The sequence below is a fragment of the Canis lupus genome, chromosome 24 (assembly GCF_003254725.2).
Source record: "Canis lupus dingo isolate Sandy chromosome 24, ASM325472v2, whole genome shotgun sequence".
Lineage (NCBI taxonomy): Eukaryota > Metazoa > Chordata > Mammalia > Carnivora > Canidae > Canis > Canis lupus.
Genome location: NC_064266.1, coordinates 3,417,984 through 3,437,312, shown reverse-complemented (window position 1 = coordinate 3,437,312; position 19,329 = coordinate 3,417,984). Strand labels below are relative to the sequence as shown.

Genomic DNA, 19,329 nt, shown 5'->3' with positions numbered 1-19,329 from the left:
CTTTGGTGTTTTTCACATGTTCTAAACCCAAGGGTAAGTTAAATGTGTCCTGTATACAGTAGCTACTACTTTCTGCTGTAGCACGCTAGGGGATGTCTATAGGTGTGCCAGGTAGCAGTGATTCTCTTGTCCAGTAAGGATGGGAAACACGCCAGCAGCACCACTGAGGGTTCATAATGCACAGCAGCATACCCAAGGTTCTGAGAAGCTGAACTGTAAAGAGATTTGATTAACAAAGCTCAACCCTTAATCTAGGGTTTCCCAAACTTCCTAGAGTAAGTGACACTCTTTTTCACAGCACATGTTTTACTATTCCTTAAGCCATTATGGGGCTCAGCCAGTCGGGGAACCTGATTAAGCCATAACTGAAATTTGACTAAACCTTTTGGTAACAAAAAGATCTTGTCAGAAACACAGTAACTATAAATTATTTACCAACTAGCGTTTTCAGAAGCACATAGTACCAATGGCCACTGTTAAGAAGGTACAGATATTTAGAAATTAAGCACATTTCAATTCTACAAGGATGAACATGTTTAGGAAAGTGGCTGGAAATGAACATTTTATTGAGCCCTCACAATGTGCCAGGTCTATTCCATTTCTAATGTAATCTTCAAACTGACAGAAGGCCATTTTGTAAGTGAAGAAACTAAAAGGTTAAGTTATAGATCACTAAATGGCAGAGCTGGGAATGAAACTCAAGTCTGTGTGACTGAAGATTCAGAAAAGTTGGAGGTCTCAGGTGAGTGTGCTCTATATATCATTATGAAGAAAAGCATGATAAAACCACCTTAAAAGTTACTGTAGAATGTAACTTGAACATCGCTAGAAAACCACTTTCAAAAGTCTGTAGGTCCATCTAAAATAGCTGAAAGCATTACCTCAATTAGATTTCCTAATGTGTGATGTGGACCAAGAAAAATGTTTAGACTCAGATAAATCCAGCAGTTAGAAAAATTTACTTGCAATCCCCCAACCCCTCACTTACCCCAAGAGCATTTTAAAAATAATTCAAAAAGTAGCTATCAAAGACTCCAATCAATTCGTTACTGGTGAGGTGTAAAAAAACTTAGAGTCACAAGAGTTCCAAATGATTAATTTATAAAAATAATAAAACATTTATCAATATGAACAAGAAAATCAGGATTCAGTCTCATCAATGTCCTTATCTGGGTCTTGCTCGGCAGCCTCCTTTTCCTGTTGTTGTTTCTTCCAAAGTTTGGCCATGGCCAGGAGCTTGAGGTTGGGCTGGTTGGCAGCATCTTCTGGAAAGATGTAATCATAGTACTCTTCCCAGCCTGCATCAGACTATGGGAAAAAAAAAAAACAATGAAAAGATAAGCTAACACGTGACTGAAATACACTGCAGTTAAAGTGCAGAATTTTCACCGCGAAACCCACAGAGTTCTTCAAATTTAACTTACTTTCATTTTACGAAACCACACCAAAGCCCATCTCAGAAGAACCAGGGCTGGCTTGCAAGATTGGGCTAAACAAGTAGCTGTTGGGTGATGGACATTAAGGAGGGCAGGGGATGTGATGAGCACTCGGTATTACAGAAGACTGATGAAACACTAAATTCTACCTCTGAAACTAATTATATACTAGATGTTAATTGAATTAAAACCCAAACAGTAGCTGTTGGGGTTGGGGTTGCTACAAGTGGAGCTCACTGAGAGCTAAAAACCAGTGGAAAAAGATCCTAAAACACAAAGCACAGCTCCTCCTCTTTCATCAACCAAGATATCCCATGTTCCATGTCCACCTTCATCTAGTTTTCTAAGATTTTAAGTTTTTAAAGACTTATTTAATACTCAGTAACCAAAGTCATAAATCTGTGCACTATTATTCTGACTCCTTGCCCTTACAGCCCCACCTCCAATTGGTCACTTATTTGGCTTTCTAAAGACTACCCTAGCTCCAGCTTCCACCATCACTTGCTTTGCTTACAATAGCCTCCCCGATAGGTCCTCCTCAACTCTGAGCCCCTTGGGTATGCTTGCAGGAGATGCCAACCACTGGGTCATGTTATTTTGTGCATAAGGGCCTTCCTATAGCTTACAAAGTCTGTGGCTTGGATCCTACCTAAAAGCTAAGTTTCATTTCCCTTCACTCTGACCTCCTGTTTAATGCTCCAGAAACATCATGCTTCATATAGCTCCCAGAATCAACCATCTCCCAGAAACCTTTGCCACCTGTCTCCCATTCTCCACCCCTGGGTGATCTATATACTCTGCTCTGTGTTTCCACGGTAGACAGACTGCAACCATCTCCTACTCCAGGCTATCTGCTCCCATGTTCAGATTCATATATGACACTTAAAAGTACAAATTTCAAAGTCAGATGCATTTCTGCTCATCTGACATGAGATGACCAGCACCAGAGGCTCAGTTCTTACCCCATCATCAGCCTGGACCTTTCTTCTCTTTTTGACTTTCTCTGGCATGAGTTTGTCTACTCTTTCTTTATCTGATACTGTTCCAAATTCATCTTCAAAGCTTCGCCATGATTCCAGCAACATAAGTCTCTCTTCCTTTTCTTCACAGTTCCTCATGGTTTTGTTAGCCTCTTCATAAATCTGTCTGCATTTAGCCAAACTTCCTTCTTTCCTTGATGATAGCTCAAACTGTGCAAAGCTGATCCATACCTTTAGAAAAATTATTACAGAAGCAAATTAACATGTCACCCAGAAAATGGTCATGTAGTAATGCTAATTCTAGTTAATGACATCTGAACATACTAACATGTTTATCTATAGTATTCCAAAGAACATATTGATTATATGCTTCAATAATGTTGAAATCAGTCTGCTTCTCTAACCAATTAGGTGTTTGAAATAGTCGTAAAATCCTGAAAAGAGTTTAACTTTTTACTCAATCCTATGATATTCAAGTTATTCCCATGCAGTATAAATACTGACCTGCTATAAGCTTTATATCACAAAGTCCTCTGAGACTCAGAGGCTCTTTCTAAATGCAAGAAAATCATTACAAACCAAACTTGAAACACTTAAAATACAAAAATATGTTATTTCCTTCAGGACTGCTGATTCAACCAAAATCAGAGATAATCTACAGAGTGCAGGGTACCTTGACATGCTGTGTCCGCTGAAGCAATCTTCGGTAAAGATTTCGTGTTCTCTCCGTTTCTTCCTGCTCAATTTCAAAATCAATGTATGATTTCCAAAGCACCTACAAAAGAAAACTTAATAAATCAGCCTTGACATTTAAAGAGCAACACGTCCCTATCCAAAGCTGAGCTTAACTACCATTCCAACCTAGAACACCTAGAACCTAGGAACTTCTATGAACAGTTAAGGAACAGGCAGCATCTGGACACAATAAAACCAGTGGTGTTTACAAGCTGGCCAAAATGTGGTTACCATTCTACATTATGAGATAAAAGGCTTTGGATTCAGGATTCATTTTTGGATTTTCTTTCAGAGTTTTTCAAATGCTAGACTTCCCAAGAAAAGCTCAGAGACTGCCAAGTCTCCTAGACACTGCCATGATCCTATCACATACAACTTGACATTGCCAGAAGACATGCCTAGATTAGCCAGGATATATTCTTCTTACCTCCACTGTAAATTCCTTCATGTCTGAGTACCCAGCCTACTTGCTGGGTACTGCTTGTCAGAGAAAAAGGATGAAGTAAAACATGGCCTGGACGCCTAGCAGTGGAGGCCAGCCGACGGAACCAATAATACACAAAGCCCTGGCCTATGCAGCCCAAGCCACAAAATGAACTCACACTGGGGCAGGACTAACAAAAAAGGCTGGGTGAGTTCAGTGGCTCTCAAATCCAGCCTCTCCGTGGTTTGGCGCCACCTTGTGGCTCAAGTTTAAATAGGGAAGGGATGATTTTAGCTCCTAGGATAGGTCAGGACCTCGGCAATTTAATTTCAGCAATATGGTGGTTTAGACAGAGCTTCTTTTGCTGGCCCGATCTGGGAAAAACTGTGCCAGGACAATCTGGAGATGTGCAGTCTCAACCTTCATCTGCCCTATTCTCCAGTCAGAGCCGTCTGCTGCCTATTTCCTTGCCTGGCCATCCCTGCCCCATCTCCTTTAGTTAGCTTTCTGTTTGTTTTTGTTTTAGCCTTCTATTTGAAGAAGGGAGGAAGAGAGCCAGTCACCAGCCCTGTTATACCCCAACTCATCCTGGTGTCATCCTGGGGCTTTGCTGGGCTCTGGTATCTTCCTAGAGGGCTGCTTCTTCCACCCCCATCCTTCTTCTATTGCCTCCAACAGTTAAGCACTATCTGAGTTGACAAGACTACAGGTGAGTTTATCTTTATACTCTAAAATACACACACATCTAGGTGGTCATCTAAAGCAATACTGGGGAAATATCTAAAACTAAATCATATTCATCTTGAGATCCTCACCTCCGGCATGTCTAAGCGTGGCTGACTGATGGCTAACTCGTAGATTGCCCGGGCTCTCTCAATATCACCAAGGATCGTTTCTAATTCTGCAAATTTAATCCAAGAGGTACAGTTCTCAGGTCCAAATTCCAAGAACTTTTCATAAAGCTTCCGGCATCTGTCAAATTCTCGAAGCTGCAGCTCCAGTTCTATGTAACCTTTAAATAACTTGTTCTTTGGACATTTGCCTATGGAAGTTCCCTGGAAAATAAAACGGCCAAAACACTATGATATGTGGGTTCAACCGGTGTACAGACATCACCAAACTATTCCAACAGCTGTTCTCTGCTGGGAAAAAACATGGCAAGCTATTCTTTCCCTCTGTGGTATCACACTGCCCATGCTGCTTCTTAACAAAAGGCTGACGGAAACCCTGCACTTCACCCAGCTATCAGGAGGGCTGATGCCCGCTGGTGCCTGTTCAGCAAGACAGGGGTTGCAGAACTGTCTCACAAGTACTTTGGATTTTACTTAGTTTCTCAGGGGCACCTAAGAAAATACAGATGTCAGATGGATAAAACGTCCTGTAAGTAAAGTAGTGATCACATAATGAAACCTGCTGTGCTGCCCACAGCCAGGGCAAGAGTGGCCTACAAAAGGACAACTGCATTTGAAGAGTATTTGATCTTATTAAGAGACTTCAGGATAGTTGTTAAGAGGATGGCACAGGTAATACTCCCAGGTTTTGCACAAGATCAGTCTACTAAAGATCTGATTTAAGATCTAATGTGACGTAACATCAGATCTTCCAGTCTGAGAAGAGATCTGGTAACTGGCAACTACAGATAAAGCTGCCAATGTTAAAACAGAGTAATTTAAACATTATCACCCAAACTTCAAAGGCCATGCATTTTCTGACACACCTCAGGTTATAAAGGCAGAACACTTCTGTAGCATTCTTAGTAGGAACTGTCCAACTTATAAGCACTAAGATTTAATTTCCTTCTCAAAGAAGTCAGGAATGCATTTTGATCCTTCTTCTTCTTCTTTTTTTTTTTTTTTTTTAAAGAATTTATTTATTTACTGGGGGGGGGTGAGAGAGAGAGAAAGAGAGAATGAGAGAGAGAGAGAGAGAGAGAGAGAGAACACATGCAGGGAGAGAGGCAGAAAGAGAGAATCCCAAGCAGATTCCATGCTGAGCATAGACCCCAATGTGGGGCTGGATCTCACAATCCTGAGATCGTGCCCTGAGCCAAAATCAAGAGTTAGATGTTCAACTGACTGGATCACGCAGGAGCCCCCTGAACCTTCCTTTACTTACCAAAGCTCTTCTGGCAAACGGTAAATTTTTCTGTCTTATTTCAAATTGTGCGTACAGTAACCACATCTTGGCAAACGTGAACTAGAAAACAAAAGCACACAAAAACATCTAAAAGCGTTGTTTCAATTACACTGAAGTTAGAAATTTAATAAAAGGCCACATGTAATTAGATTTTCCTAAATATTCAGAGCCAAGACAGATGCATTTTCTTGTTTTTAAGTGAATATGATGATGTTTATTTCACAAAAGTTAGAAAGAGTAATCCAAAGACTTCACTGTACTGCATGGCCCTGCAGCCCCTACTGAGAACTGGCTTTGTTTTGTGGGTATGCTTGTGAGTGGGAGGAACAAGCCACCTCTAGTCTAGACAGTAACTTGGTCAAGTCTCTGCTGGCTTCTCATGCTGGGAAACAGGACAGAGAGAATGTCCCAACTATTTCCAGAACTCGTGCACCCAGTGCTCCCTCACGCACACATGTCCCATTGGATGGCAACAGACACCTGTTTGTTGTCTCCTGCACCTGCTGCATGCTCTCCAGATGTGCATCTTCCGCCTTCCACCCAGCCTGTTCCAATGACCCATCCTCCTCTGAAATTCTACCTTATTCTCTGTATTATTCATTGGTTATTTAACACAGGCTGCCCTCTCAACTAGACTGTGAGGTGTTTTCAGAGGCGAAAGGCATACTTTGTTCTGACAGGTTTTTGCTTGGCAAACTATTCAAACAGTTAAGTATTATTTCACAAGTAATGGAAGCAGGATTTTGACAGTTTGGAACACACCACTTACAGCAAACATACCTTTTTATGAGGAATTAATTCCAAAGAAGCTTGATACACCTGTCTTGTCCTCTCGGGATCCTGTATTAGGAACGAAATTTTCACCACATATTGAAGTCTGTTACTGATGCTGGTTTTGCTAGTACTAGTAAAAATGTACACCCCCACACGGAGTGTTTTCACAGCATGCTATTCTCAAACCCTGATTTCATCATTTATGATCAAGTGTGAACCACCAGGGGCCATCAAACTTTAGTTAAAGAATCACCAATGAGATAGCCATCAAACCCTGAGAGCTTCGCTGTAGAGAAGCTTTTCGCCTGAGAGCAGAAAGAAACAAAGATGAGTTATAGCCTCAGATCAGTAGCAGAAAGCTTATCTTTCCCAATTAATTTAAACACAGCCGATTTCTGAAAACCCCCCTTGATCTTTACTAAAAGCAAAGATGTGTGATCTAGCTGTGATCCCTACTGAGGAGGAAACCCAGGAAACGACACAAAATAAGCTAAAGGCTGCTTTACTGTTCCCTTCCGAAGTTCTAAGTGATAATCCTGTGCCTCAGGTCTGAAACACAAAATACAACAAAATACCTCACCTGGACCAATGACAGGTTTAAGAGTTTGCAAGGCTGCAGAGAGAGTATGTAACTGTATGGCCGAGAATCTAAAGCTAGATTCCTGTTTCAGGGATCGCACATGTCCATACCCACCGCTACCCAAAACAGCAGACTTATACCCGCAGAGGTGACGCAGCCATCAATAGCTGATGCGGAAGTCCACTTTTTACCTTGGCCTCCAATTCTTCATAGAGTGCATAGTTGACCCACAGATAGATGTAACGCTTCCAGTGCCGCTTCTCTTGAATGGGTGGCACATTGGCGATGGCTCTTTCATAGACTTCTCGAACGGTTTCTGCTTCTGCATCACTTTCCACCAAGCGCAAGTAATCAAACCATGCATCATAATTGTGTGGATTAGCCTAAAAGACCGTTTAAGTTTAATGAATAAAAATCAAACCAAGAGCTACACTCACTGGATTCTGTGAGGAAAAAGAACACCCTTGATTGACTGTATGTTAGCAACTGTTTTTCTAGATTTCACATACTAGCTCATTTAAAAATACTGTTCCTGAGATCCTATAAATAGAAAAGAAAAAGGAACATAGAGGACAGATTATTTGCCAGGTGTCCCACGGCAAGGCCGCTTTCATATACAACCACCACCCTCAAGATAGTTACTCAATAATCAGATGCCTAGTTTTATGAATGTATTTGTTTATATATGTGACTGCTTATCATTATGATGTCTAGATTTAAAATTACAGTGCAATCAGAACCATGGCCACAAATGTGAAATCTGCCTTCTCCAGTAAGTCATTTATCTTGAATATATCTTACTGACCTCATTTAACACAGGACCCAGTCCTTTGTTTGGCAATATCCTAATTAATTTGACTTAGCAAAAGCTTTAAGATACACAGCAGATTAGTGAAACACTATTGCCTTTGAATCTGAAACAAAATAGTACATCACAGATAGAGAAGAGAACCATATCTACAGTACATCTTTTGTTCAAGCAGTTAAGCTAAAAGGTAGTGCACAAAGGCTATTTGGCTCAATCTCTGACTCGTCCATCTTTTTCAGAAATGAGTTCAAATGGATTCCCAGTATTTGCTCAAGTTCTACGGTACACAATCAGCAAGCAGCAAAGTGACTTTCAACATGTTGGTGGCAGAGCAAACCCAAGCGCTGCTTGCTGGCCTTTTCTATGAGCCCTGCTGATTCCTGTTGCAGTGGCTGCCAATTACTGCAGACGTATCAGCAAGAGCATGATCCCTGGGAGTCCTTGCTTGCTATTCTTCCCTTCACTGTAGCTGCTATTGGTCAGCATGTTTGTTACCTACAGGGGTCAGCGTCCGCATCAGCACTCACCTTCACTTCTTCCTCATACTGGAATCTTCGTTTGCTCACAATGATGTCTTCAATACCCCGCCTATCACCGAACTTCTTCTCAAAGATGGTATAGTTTTTAAAGAGTTCTTGGGCCTCCTGCTTTGAAATTCTATCCAGGGCATACTTGTAGATCACTCGTACCCTTTCAAACTAAAAGCAGATAGGAGGATTACTTCTCAACACAATATTCTCACCCTAGCAACAACTTGGAAGGTAATTATGACATAATATATTACCTGTAAGATTGTGTGGTTTCAAAATGTCCTAAAAAAGACTTTTTTCTCCCTCCTGTTGAGGTATTTGTTGGGGCACACCAATATTCTTCTTTGAGCTCCACGCCTAATACTGTCTACCTAACACTGCCAGTTGGGTATCGTCTGTGCATCTAGGACTAAAAAGGTCCCAAACTGACCTCCTTTTTCTCACCATCAAACCTGGGTCTCTCTGTCTTCCCAGTCTTTGTAAGCAATACCTACAGTCATGCACTTGCTCGAGCCCCAAACCCCAAGAGTCCTCCTTGACTCTTTTCCTGTCCTCATTCCCCACATGCACTACCTCAAAGAGCCCTGCCACCTCTACCTTTTCAACATGGCTCTTTGTACCCCCCCCACCCCCAAACCATCTCCATTTCTTCCGCAACCACTTCAAAAGTCCCTTTACTTCCATTTTCACCATCGTTTTCCCCAATACAGTCTACATGGATTAGCTAGAGGCCTTCCTTAGAATATAAATCACATCCTACCACTCTTATGCTTCAAACCCTTCATAATTCCCACTGGCCTGACCCTGTATTTGGACCTTAGCCCATCTCTCTCGATCCTGTAGTATCTGAGTTACTTTAAGGGATTATTTCCATATATATTATGGAAGATCAGAACCGATTTATTTGTGGGGAAACCTCTGTTTTCATTCAAATTCTGTTCTCTGTTCTAAAGGTTTCTGTTCTCCAGGTTTATTACCTGTAAAGCCCTTTTATGAGGAGAGCAAATGATGAACTTTCAGTTTACATACAATATTCTCATCATAGATATGAAAGCTGAATTTTCAAAAAGGACAATACAATTAGGACACTTTAGTACAATGTGTAAATTGCTCAGTTTCCAATCTGCAGCTAAGCCACATGTGTGCTGTTCTCTGAGAGATTCTGGAAACATTTTTTCCAAGGATAAGTGAATAAGAAAATGGAATGAACTCCATGTGCACAAGTATTCTTTCCTAAACTGTTCTGCAATATAACTGAGCTCTTCAAGTGTACTTACTTCTTTCTGATTTTCTTCAAATTTGGCAAAGGCAACATAAAGGTGTTCATCCATATGTTCATCTCCAAAGAATTCAACAGCTCTCTCATACACTTTCCGTGCATGGGCAAAATAACCATGTTTTTCTTCAAAGCGAGCATACTTGATCCAGTTCTTAACATCAGGGTGCACGAGAACAAGTTCAGGGGAATTAAGGAAATACCATGTAAGACAACAAGGCTTTAAAAAAACAAAAAAACAAAAACAAACCCAAACCCAAACCCAAACCCCCAACAATACAAACTATAGGGTTTGATAAAACATTTGCAAAGGTGAAGAACCGGTAATCTGTAACCTCTGGCAGGGGGTTGTGTCTGGTTCATCTGTCTTCCTCCAGTGCTTATTCAGTATTTCTGTAGTGGGTACAAATGGGAGTTTTGAGAAATGAAAAAGCTGAGGTCTGTTATAAACCATGCCATCCTAGACAATTCATTTAACTTGCCTAAGACTCGGTTCTCTGTAAATAGAGAAAAATAATACTAACCCAACTCAGTGGTATTATTTATTTATTTTTAAAGATTTCTTATTTATTTATTCATGAGAGAAAGAGAGGGGGGGGGGGGGCAGAGACACAGGCAGAGGGAGAAGCAGGCTCCATGCAGGGAGCCCGACATGGGACTCGATCCTGGTTCTCCAGGATCACACCCTGGGCTGAAGGCAGCACTAAACCACTGAGCCACCCAGGATGCCCCAACTCAGTGGCTTTAAAGGAGGAAATGTGTGTAAAATCCCTTGCAGCTTGGGGCCAAAAGAATGTGTCCACTCAACAAATGGCACCTACTCTATTACATGCTCAATAACATTAATATTTCAATTAATGACTAAGAAAAAAATCTCACAAAAACAAAACTGCTAAGTATTGGCAAAGAGAAGAATTTTTTAGGTTTTTCTCTTTTCTTATTGAAATATGGTTGACATACAAAAGAAAGTTTTGAATTATTTTATATCTTAATAGATTAAATCGATTTTCATCTACTTCGCTTAAGGAAATCATTAATTCCATAGTAATACGTTCAAATATGGCAACGAAGTTAACAGCTGGGTTCAAAGCCCATTTCCATTACTACCTGAGAGACCCTGGCCATGCTGCTTATTGCGCTCGTGCCTGCATTTACCATCCTGCAGACTGGATTAGCTCCTGCACTGCAGGACTGCCTAGGGATTAAGTGATGGTATCTGTAAAGTGCTTACAACAATGCCTGGCACATTAGCAAGTACTATAGAAGCTTCTGTTAAATTAATCATATTAAAATGGGCAGAAGTAATGGAGACCTTAAAATTGCATAGTAAAGTTGATTGTTGTTTTTCCTGGTAGCTTTGTTCTATTAAGTCACTTAAATAGCAAATACCAAATCACTGTTTCTAAGGGCAATGTGTATACACACACAGACCCTTCATATAGATTTATAATCTTAAATCCTAAAAACACCTAATCTTGGTAGATTTGGTTTTATTTTATAAAGGCAAAATTGAGGTTCAGAAGTGTTAAGTGACTTGTCTGAGGCTGCTCCATTAACAGGTGCCAGAGAAAGGACTCACACCCATCCAAATGGCAAATGGCATTGCAGCTGGAATTTGCTACACTATGCTGCCCTCCTGTCTCTATCCTTTGAATGGACTCCAGTAGTGCTGCTAATGATCAACACCCTAGAAAAACCTAGAAATAAAGCCCTAGAAAAACAGGACTGGCTACAGCAGCCAAAACCTTGCTATGTCACTTTCCACAAGGAATGCCAAAATATAAACAAACCCAAAGTTTCACTGGAAAAAGCTCAATTACCTAGACCACAAACTTTTACTCTGACCACCCTATTCTCTAGAAAAAATATATATAGCTCATAAAGCAAATAAAACCTCTATCTTTGGCTTCTAGGCTTATGTTAATGACTGTCCGTATGTCCAGACTCTGACTATACCTCCATGGAAGCGGCAATAACCAGGACAATACTCCCAACGCATTCAAAGGATATATCGTTCATAAATGGTGCGGGCCCGATCCACCTCTTTGTATCGCAGCTCAAAGTTTATGTAGGAATGCCAGGCTTGCTCCTCAGGCTGCCATTCCATCCAGCGCTCAAACACCTGCCGGGCGCCAGCAATGTTTCCCAACATCTCCTCCATGTATGTGTACTTGTACCTTTAATAAAATCATCCCAAAATATCTGTCTTGGTCAAAATGACTTAGGGGAAAAAATGATCTTTTTATTTATTTATCATTTTTTAAATTTATTTATTCATGATAGACACAGAGAGAGAGAGAGAGGCAGAGACACAGGCAGAGGGAGAAGCAGGCTCCATGCAGGGAGCCCGACATGGGACTCGATCCCAGGTCTCCAGGATCAGGTCCTGGGCTGAAGGTGGTGCTAAACCACTGAGCCACTGGGGCTGCCCGGAAAAAATAATCTTTGACACTTTGTAAAATGTGAAGACTTAGGACTTTATCTTCCCCAAAGGTTAAAACGAACATGTTTCCTTATCAAATATAGACCTGGAAAGTGTGAACCACAGGGAATAAAGATACATTTTTCTTAAAAATCGCTTAGTCCAACAAAAGTTTCTTATGTACAAAAGATCACAACCCAAATTTTAGTTTTGATTATATAGCTATTACATGTTGTGATGACTTAATATACTATAGGACACTAAAAACTACTTATGGTATGTTTAATTTTTTTTTTAATTTTTATTTATTATTTATGATAGTCACACACAGAGAGAGAGAGAGAGGCAGAGACACAGGCAGAGGGAGAAGCAGGCTCCATGCATCGGGAGCCCGACATGGGATTTGATCCCAGGTCTCCAGGATCACGCCCTGGGCCAAAAGCAGGCGCCAAACCGCTGCGCCACCCAGGGATCCCTACTTATGGTATGTTTAAAGAAAAAGTAGAATGTCAATTAAATATATGTGATTACAATTATTAAAATAAAATAAATACACAAAAATGTAGAATTTTTCTGGCCTACAAAAAGCTGCTTTGGTAGTTCAAAAACTTACCAGAACTGGTTGACGCGAGGAAGAGTTGTTATGGCTCGGTCCCAGATATTTCGGGCATGGTTGACCTGGCGATTCTTCATTTCCATTTCTGCATATTTTAGCCAGAGTGTAATATTCCGGTAGTCTACATCTAAAGCACGTTCGTATATGGATCGAGCCCTTAAGAAGGCAGATTTGGAGAATATCAAAAGTAGTACATACAACACATGTGGCAACTATCTCAAACCATCTCCAGTGCCCTGCTATTTTACCAGGTATCCACCATGAGCGCATTCTGGGCATAAAAAAGTGAAAAGACATGCTTTCAGGCAGCTTACAAACTCTTAAAGAAAGGTAGACATGCACATAATTATACTGCAATATAGTCAATGATGTTTGGTGCAAATGGCTAAGTAGTAGGTAACTCCAGAATTAGTGAGTTGAGGAAAGCTCTAGAGGTCAACGTGTGTAGGGAGGAGTGCTCATTCCAGGCAGAGAGAACAGCTGAGTGTAGGGTAAGGAGACACGATGTGTCCGGGAGTGGCAAGTACATGGGCACAGCCGGGGCAGTCGGTATGCTGGGAGAATGTAGAAAGGCTGGGCAACAGGAAGGGCCAGGTTATGATTTTTATCTTGTTGGCCACTGGTTTCCAGTGAACAGTTTTTATTTTAAAAAAAAATTCAAGTACAAAGAAAGCAGATGAAACTGTGCTTCTCTGACTGTAGAGGGTGTGCTGGAGGTGAGACCCATTTTTAGCATCTCCTTCGCTGCTCCTCCCAGGACTCGCCTACCACAGTGCCTCTGAGGTTCCTCAAAGGAGTCCAAGGGTTCCATGGGACAACCTGGAAAATTACTAGCGGAGGCGTGCTCTTTCACTTGTGCTCTAACTTTTCCTACTTTTCTGTCTCTTAACTTATATCTTGACATAGGAAATTACACATTCAGCAATTTTACCTTTGAATCTCCTTTAGACTCTCTTCCCATTGTGCGTATTTTATCCAGTTACTAATCACAGTCCTGTTTTTTCTTATGTTATCTTCAAAAGTCTGGAGGAAGGGGAAAAGGGTCAAACTGAAGGGAAAAATAAATAAAAATGACATCATCCTTTGTCTATTAATCCTGTTCTAAAAGGTTTATTCATTTTGTTGTTATTTAGGAGAGATTACATCCTGGAACCCTTGAGAAATAAGAAACTCGTGAATGAAGGTTACAATCTCAGGTGTTTCTTTTCTTTTGTTTTAAAAGATTTTTATTTATTTATTCATGAAAGACAGACAGAGAGAGAGGCAGAGACACAGGCAGACGGAGAAGCAGGCTCCGTGCAGGGAGCCCGATGTGGGACTTGATCCCAGGTCTCCAGGCTCACGCCCTGGGCCAAAGGTGGTGCTAAACTGCTGAGCCACCCGGGCTGCCCCTCAGGTGTTTCTTTAAAGTCTTACACATGAAGAGAAAAATTTTAGATATAAAGAATTATTAGCAGAATTGTTGGTATTTTCTCTTCTTGCTAATAGCTAACTGACACTTTAATATACTTTATACCTTTTTAAATAAAAACCTGAAAAAAAATATATACTTTATACTTTTTCCTAGCATGGAAATGTTCTTGACTATTTCTACTAGTCCTCTCAGTAATGTCTCAGAATTTCATACATCACTCTTTGAACATCACTAATAAGTAGATAAAACAGGCTTAGTGGTTTAAAATTATCCTACAGGTGCCTGAGCGGCTCAGGTGGTTAAGCAGCAGACTCTTGAATTTGGCTCAGGTCATGACTTCAGGGTCATAAATACAAGCCCTGTGTGGGTTTCCACACTGAGCCTAGAGCCTGCTTAAGATTCTCTCTCTCCCTCTGCCCCTCCCCCTGCTTACACGCTCTTTGTCTCTTGAAACAAACAAATAAATAAAATCTTTTTTTTTAAAGATTTTATTTATTTATTCATGAGAGAGAGAGAGAGAGAGGGAGAGACAGAGAGGGAGGCAGAGGCACAGACAGAGGGAGAAGGAGGCTCCATGCAGGGAGCCCAATGCGGGACTCAATCCTGGGTCTCCAGGATCATGCCCTGGGCTGAAGGCAGTGCTAAACTGCTGAGCCACCCAGGCTGCCCAATAAAATCTTTAAAGAAAAAAAAAAAAAAAAATTACCCTAGAGTGAGGATTCTAGGGTGAAGAATCCAAGTCCTCTCTCAGCTCTTTTCCAGGTCTCAATTCTTACCATAAAATGTAGTACAGAGAGAGTACATAATGTGACCTTGGTTAAGACCAGCCCCTTCCAACTGTCAGATGTTCCACTTGTTAAACTTCCATCTTTGATTCTGCACCAAAAATTATGTCTCTGGTGGACTGAATCTCTTTATACTTTAAAAGACAATTCATGGCATATTTTGTAAAGTTCAGCAAAATGCAATTATTTGGTAACCAGGAGTTACATTACTCATGTGGCTAGAAACACTAACCTATTCTTATAGCCTCTCTAACCAATGAGGAATTCTGCAAACTTTGACCTATAAAGTAATAACAATGTTATTAATAGACTGAAAATATCACCCTGACTGACCTTCCTTTTTCTTAGTTTGTAATCATTTAATTCTTCTTCATCTGTGATCTTCTGTTGAGGTGGAGGAGGAAGAAGCTCAAGTTCTCTTTCTTTAGCTTCTCTTAAGAGTTGCTCAGCAGTTATCTGTACCTCAGCTGGGGCTTTGTTTTTCACCTTTTAAGATAGAAGATATTCTCATTTTTAGTAGATGCTCATCACACAAAGTTTAGGAAGCAAAAAGACATTTTTTTAGGATGGGAACTTTGTATTATTACAAGATGCCCTCTTCATATGACAGGTTTTCATTTCTCTATGAAATTAAACAGAAAACAAAGTTTTCTTTCTTATGCATGGTATTTATTACAAAGCCATAGGTAAGTCTTCAGAGAAAAGGTAGCAAAAATAGCAAGTGTTCTCTTTTAGATTAGAATAATAATAAACCTTGAGGCTGCTCAGGTAAATTCTCACTAGAGGTGTTTTATGAAGATGTGTGCTGTATCTTTCCTAGTGTTACACTCTCTATTTACAGAACTTTTCAATTATGCCCCATGTGGATGATAATGCCTCAAACTGTGTTTGGTTGTTTTCATGGCATTTCAAATCAAAGACAGTTCAATAAATTCCCATCATTAGACAGACCATAAGTTTCTTGAAGTCTTAGAGCTGTGCTGTCCAACATAGTAGTCATGAGCTAATGCAGTGAGCCCAAATAGAGATGGACTGTAAGGGTAAAATATACACTAGATTTTGAAGACATAGTGTGAAATAAGCCAGTAAACTGCCTGATTAGATTTCCTATGTTGATTACATGTTCAATTAGCAATATATTGGATACAATGGATTAAAGAAAATATACAGTTAAAATTAATGTCACCTGTTTTGACTATTTAATGTAGCTACAGGAAAACTTAAAATTACATAATGTGGCTCACACTGTATATCTGTTGGACCACTGGTGCCCTGTAACATTTTATGGAATTGGATTATAAGAAATATTGTTTAATGCCATGTGTGGAATGACTTTGATAATAATGACTACAGCTCATATGCAGTCACAGATGCTGTGCTATGTGACTTAAACGGATATGTAAAGGACAAGCTCAAGAGAGCCACCTGGGCTGGAGAGACAGACTGGAGTGAGGGCGTCCGTAAAGGTTCAGGGTAAAGCCCGTCACACATTAAGCACTCAGTGAGTATCAGTCACCGATGGAACTATCATATAATACCAAACTTACTGTTTAATTAAATTAATGCCACTACACAACCCATGCCCTCTCATTCTTTCCAGGCTCAGGGGGCCTAACTCCTAGTCAGCCACCAGGTGTCGGCTTAAACATCACTTCCTCAGGAAAGCGGACTCGGCATACCCCTCATACAAACCCCATCACTCCGCGGCATATCCTACGCCGCCTCACTCGTATTCGGCAAGGTGGCAATTTCACATTGGCTCGTGTCATTTGTGAAAACGGCACATTGCCCGCGTTAGGTCGTAGTTCCTTCCCCAGCGCCTAGCGCGCTGCCTAAATCCTGCCGAATGACCCCACTCCTCCCTCCGCAAAAACACGCCCTAGAAAGAAGGCCGCGCCAACGCGGCGTGGGAAGGGAGCGTCTCCGGGGCGACAAAAGCCTGCGCCCCACCGCCTGCCGACCCTTCCACTCGATCCACACGGGGTAGGATGGCTCTAGGCAGTCTTCCGCCGCGGGCCCCGAGGAGGCTGGGGCAAGCCCCTCTCCGGGGCCTCCTCCCACAAAGCCCTTCGCGGTCTCCTACCTTCGCCACTTTGGGAATCCTCTGCTTCCCGGCAGCGGTGGAGGCCGCCATGGCTGCAGCACAAGACCGCGACTCAACCTGGACCCCAGAAATAGACCCCGAGGGCTGGACAGAATCCCAGGGATTTCCGACAACAAGCGAGATCCCAAAACAGGAAGCGGAAGTTGCTGGCATGACCTTTGACTTCACGCACGCGCCGTGACGCCGGCAACTTCGTTTCTGTGGTAACCGGGCTGAGCGTCCTCCTCGGAGAGCAGTGTCTCGGAGTTGCGGGAGAGGTGGGTAGTGCTGGCTCGCCCGACAGGGGCGCGGGGACGGAGTCCGGGGCGCCAGGGGCGCATCCCCAGGTCAGTCTCCGGAACTGGGAGGACTTGCGAGGATGGGTGGGTCGGTCGAACCGTGGCTCCGGGGAAGGGCAAAAGGAACAAAGCTCCGATCCGGAGGCTTGGGGTCGGGGCAGAGAGGTAGGCCAGAAAACTTCCTTTCCCAGCATGCCAAGGGGCGAGCTGCTGCGTTCCTAGGTGGCCTGGCGCCGCGTTGCGTTCTAGGTTTTGTAGTCTTGGAGGTCTCTTTTTTTTTTTTTTTTTTTCTGGACAGTTGTGCACAAGTGAAGTAACTGAAGGCATCTTAAAGCCAAATAATAGAAAAAAATGAAAATAAATCATCAAAGTACTAGCAAATAAACCATCCTTGTGGTCAGATAAACAGATGCTTAATTTTTTGTAAATGTGCCTTAATTACATCAATTCTCTTAGCCCCATGGTGCTTAGCTGTGAGACAAAAAGAATAGTATCTATTTTATCATCATTAAGGAGAAAATCTATGTAAAGTGCTCCGTAAATGTTAGCTGGTGTAATTCTTGACCTATCTTCAAAAGAAAAAGCTAATTTTATGCAAGCAAATAGTGAAGAGAATTTTTTTTAAAAAGACTTTTTAAAATAGCAGTTTTAAGTTCACAGAAAAGTTGAATGAAGGTACAGAGAATTTCTGTTTCTCACACCTGCCGTCCCGTTTGCCCCCACAATCGATATTCCCCGTGAGAGTGGTACATTTTTGTAATTGATGAACCTACACTGACAGCTCATTATTCACAAGTTAACATTAGGGTTCACATTCTATGGAATTTAGTGACCTGTATCTACCATCATAGAATGGTAAAGAATAGTTTTTCCATCCTAAAAATCCTTTGTGCTCCATCTATTTATTCCTCCTTCTCCTTTTGCCTCCTATAACCACTGATTTTAAAAAATTTTTAGGGCTGCTTTTTTTCAGAATGTTGTGTCATTTGCATCGGTATGTAGCTTTTTTAGAGTGGTTTCTTTCACTTGTTATATGCATTTGGGCTTCCTCCCTGTCTTCGTGGTGTGATAGCTCACTGGTTAAGAAATTTTTACAATTGCAAGGCTCTTTTGGTATTCAGAAAAAATATTCATAAGTATAAATATATGTGTGTATTTTATGTATTTAAATCTATCTCCGTAAATAGTGCTATTGAGAAAACGTTAACTGAAGTCATTTGTAACCAGTATAAAAATATTTGCCATAGCTCTGTTCTACCTATGTACTTATTTAAATATTTGTAAGTTATCTCACTTTTCAAATTTTAAATAAGTTGAATGAGATTTTATATGACTGAAATAAAGTCGCCTAACAAAATAAACCAATAACTATTAAAATAAAAAAAAATGTTTCCCTTTTGTGATGTCCCTTAAACTTGTAACTATACTTAACTGATTTAAGTTTAATCTAGCCTCCTTTCAGAAACACACTTAGAATGTTTTATTGCTGATTGTCTCCTTCTATCTCACAAGTTTTTATTGTTTGGTAATTCGATCCAGTTTTTTGTTTTTTAAACAAAATTTATAATCATTATTACTCTTTTTTGTGTGTGCTTTTTTAAATAAACCTGCTTGTTTGCTTTTCTCTCCCTAGCATTTTATCTTATATTTCACTCCCTTCTGATTTTAATTTTATTCACATCTTTTACGGGTTCTTTCAGCCAGGTTCTTGGAGTTATATTTTCTTTCTATCTTTGTTGTAGGTTGTCTTTTTTTTTTTCTTTTTTACTTTCATCTCTTAGTGATTGTTTAGCTAGGTAAGAATTCTAAGTTAAAGACTGTTTTTATCTTTACTTTCTTAAAGATCCTATTCTGGTGATTGGGAAACTGTAGCCCATAGGTCAAATTCAGCCTGTTTACTATTTTTGTAGGGCCCATGAGCTAAGAATTTCTCTTAAGATATTTTTAAGCAACTGAAAACATCAAAAGAGTATTTCAGGACACACTAAATTATATAAAAGTCAAATTTCAGTGTCCATGAGTAGAATATTT

At 40.8% G+C, this 19,329-nt stretch overlaps 2 protein-coding genes and 1 long non-coding RNA gene across 10 annotated transcripts in view; 2 read left to right on the top strand and 1 right to left on the bottom strand.

Moving 5' to 3' along the window:
- Positions 1-1,084: 1,084 nt before the first annotated feature.
- Positions 1,085-17,456, bottom strand: CRNKL1 (crooked neck pre-mRNA splicing factor 1). Its single transcript, XM_025469133.3, has 14 exons — positions 17,000-17,456; positions 15,250-15,402; positions 13,649-13,740; positions 12,715-12,873; positions 11,690-11,856; positions 9,681-9,859; positions 8,401-8,571; positions 7,257-7,448; positions 6,492-6,551; positions 5,691-5,771; positions 4,391-4,630; positions 3,090-3,191; positions 2,399-2,647; positions 1,085-1,308 (listed from the first exon to the last, which is right to left on the bottom strand). Exons 1-14 carry the CDS (start codon positions 17,171-17,173, stop codon positions 1,141-1,143), a joined length of 2,187 nt encoding a protein of 728 aa, XP_025324918.1. The 5' UTR covers positions 17,174-17,456; the 3' UTR covers positions 1,085-1,140.
- LOC112673510 (uncharacterized) lies at positions 7,786-11,880 on the top strand. The gene is made up of 3 exons (XR_003144835.3): positions 7,786-7,837; positions 8,113-8,634; positions 11,593-11,880. It is a non-coding gene; the product is annotated as an uncharacterized LOC112673510 (long non-coding RNA).
- Positions 17,143-19,329, top strand: part of CFAP61 (cilia and flagella associated protein 61) — a 278,254-nt gene continuing 276,067 nt past the window's right edge. For 7 of the 8 annotated variants that reach the window (XM_049100274.1, XM_049100273.1, XM_025469131.3 and 4 more), the window contains exon 1: positions 17,193-17,346. The gene's annotated coding sequence lies outside the window, so the exon portion shown is untranslated. Of the gene's footprint in view, positions 17,347-19,329 lie in introns of all 8 variants that reach the window. The other variant, XM_049100272.1, reaches the window with a different exon arrangement.

Bases quoted from the DNA above. Each gene is read 5' to 3' on its own strand.
- CRNKL1 (XM_025469133.3), bottom strand. From the start codon at position 17,173: ATGCCAGCAACTTCCGCTTCCTGTTTTGGGATCTCGCTTGTTGTCGGA. The intron at 11,857-12,714 runs GTAAGTTTTTGA...ATTTTATTAAAG, and splicing joins CCTCGCGTCAACCAGTTCTG to GTACAAGTACACATACATGG. The intron at 6,552-7,256 runs GTAAAAAGTGGA...TTCCTAATACAG, and splicing joins ATGAAGAATTGGAGGCCAAG to GATCCCGAGAGGACAAGACA.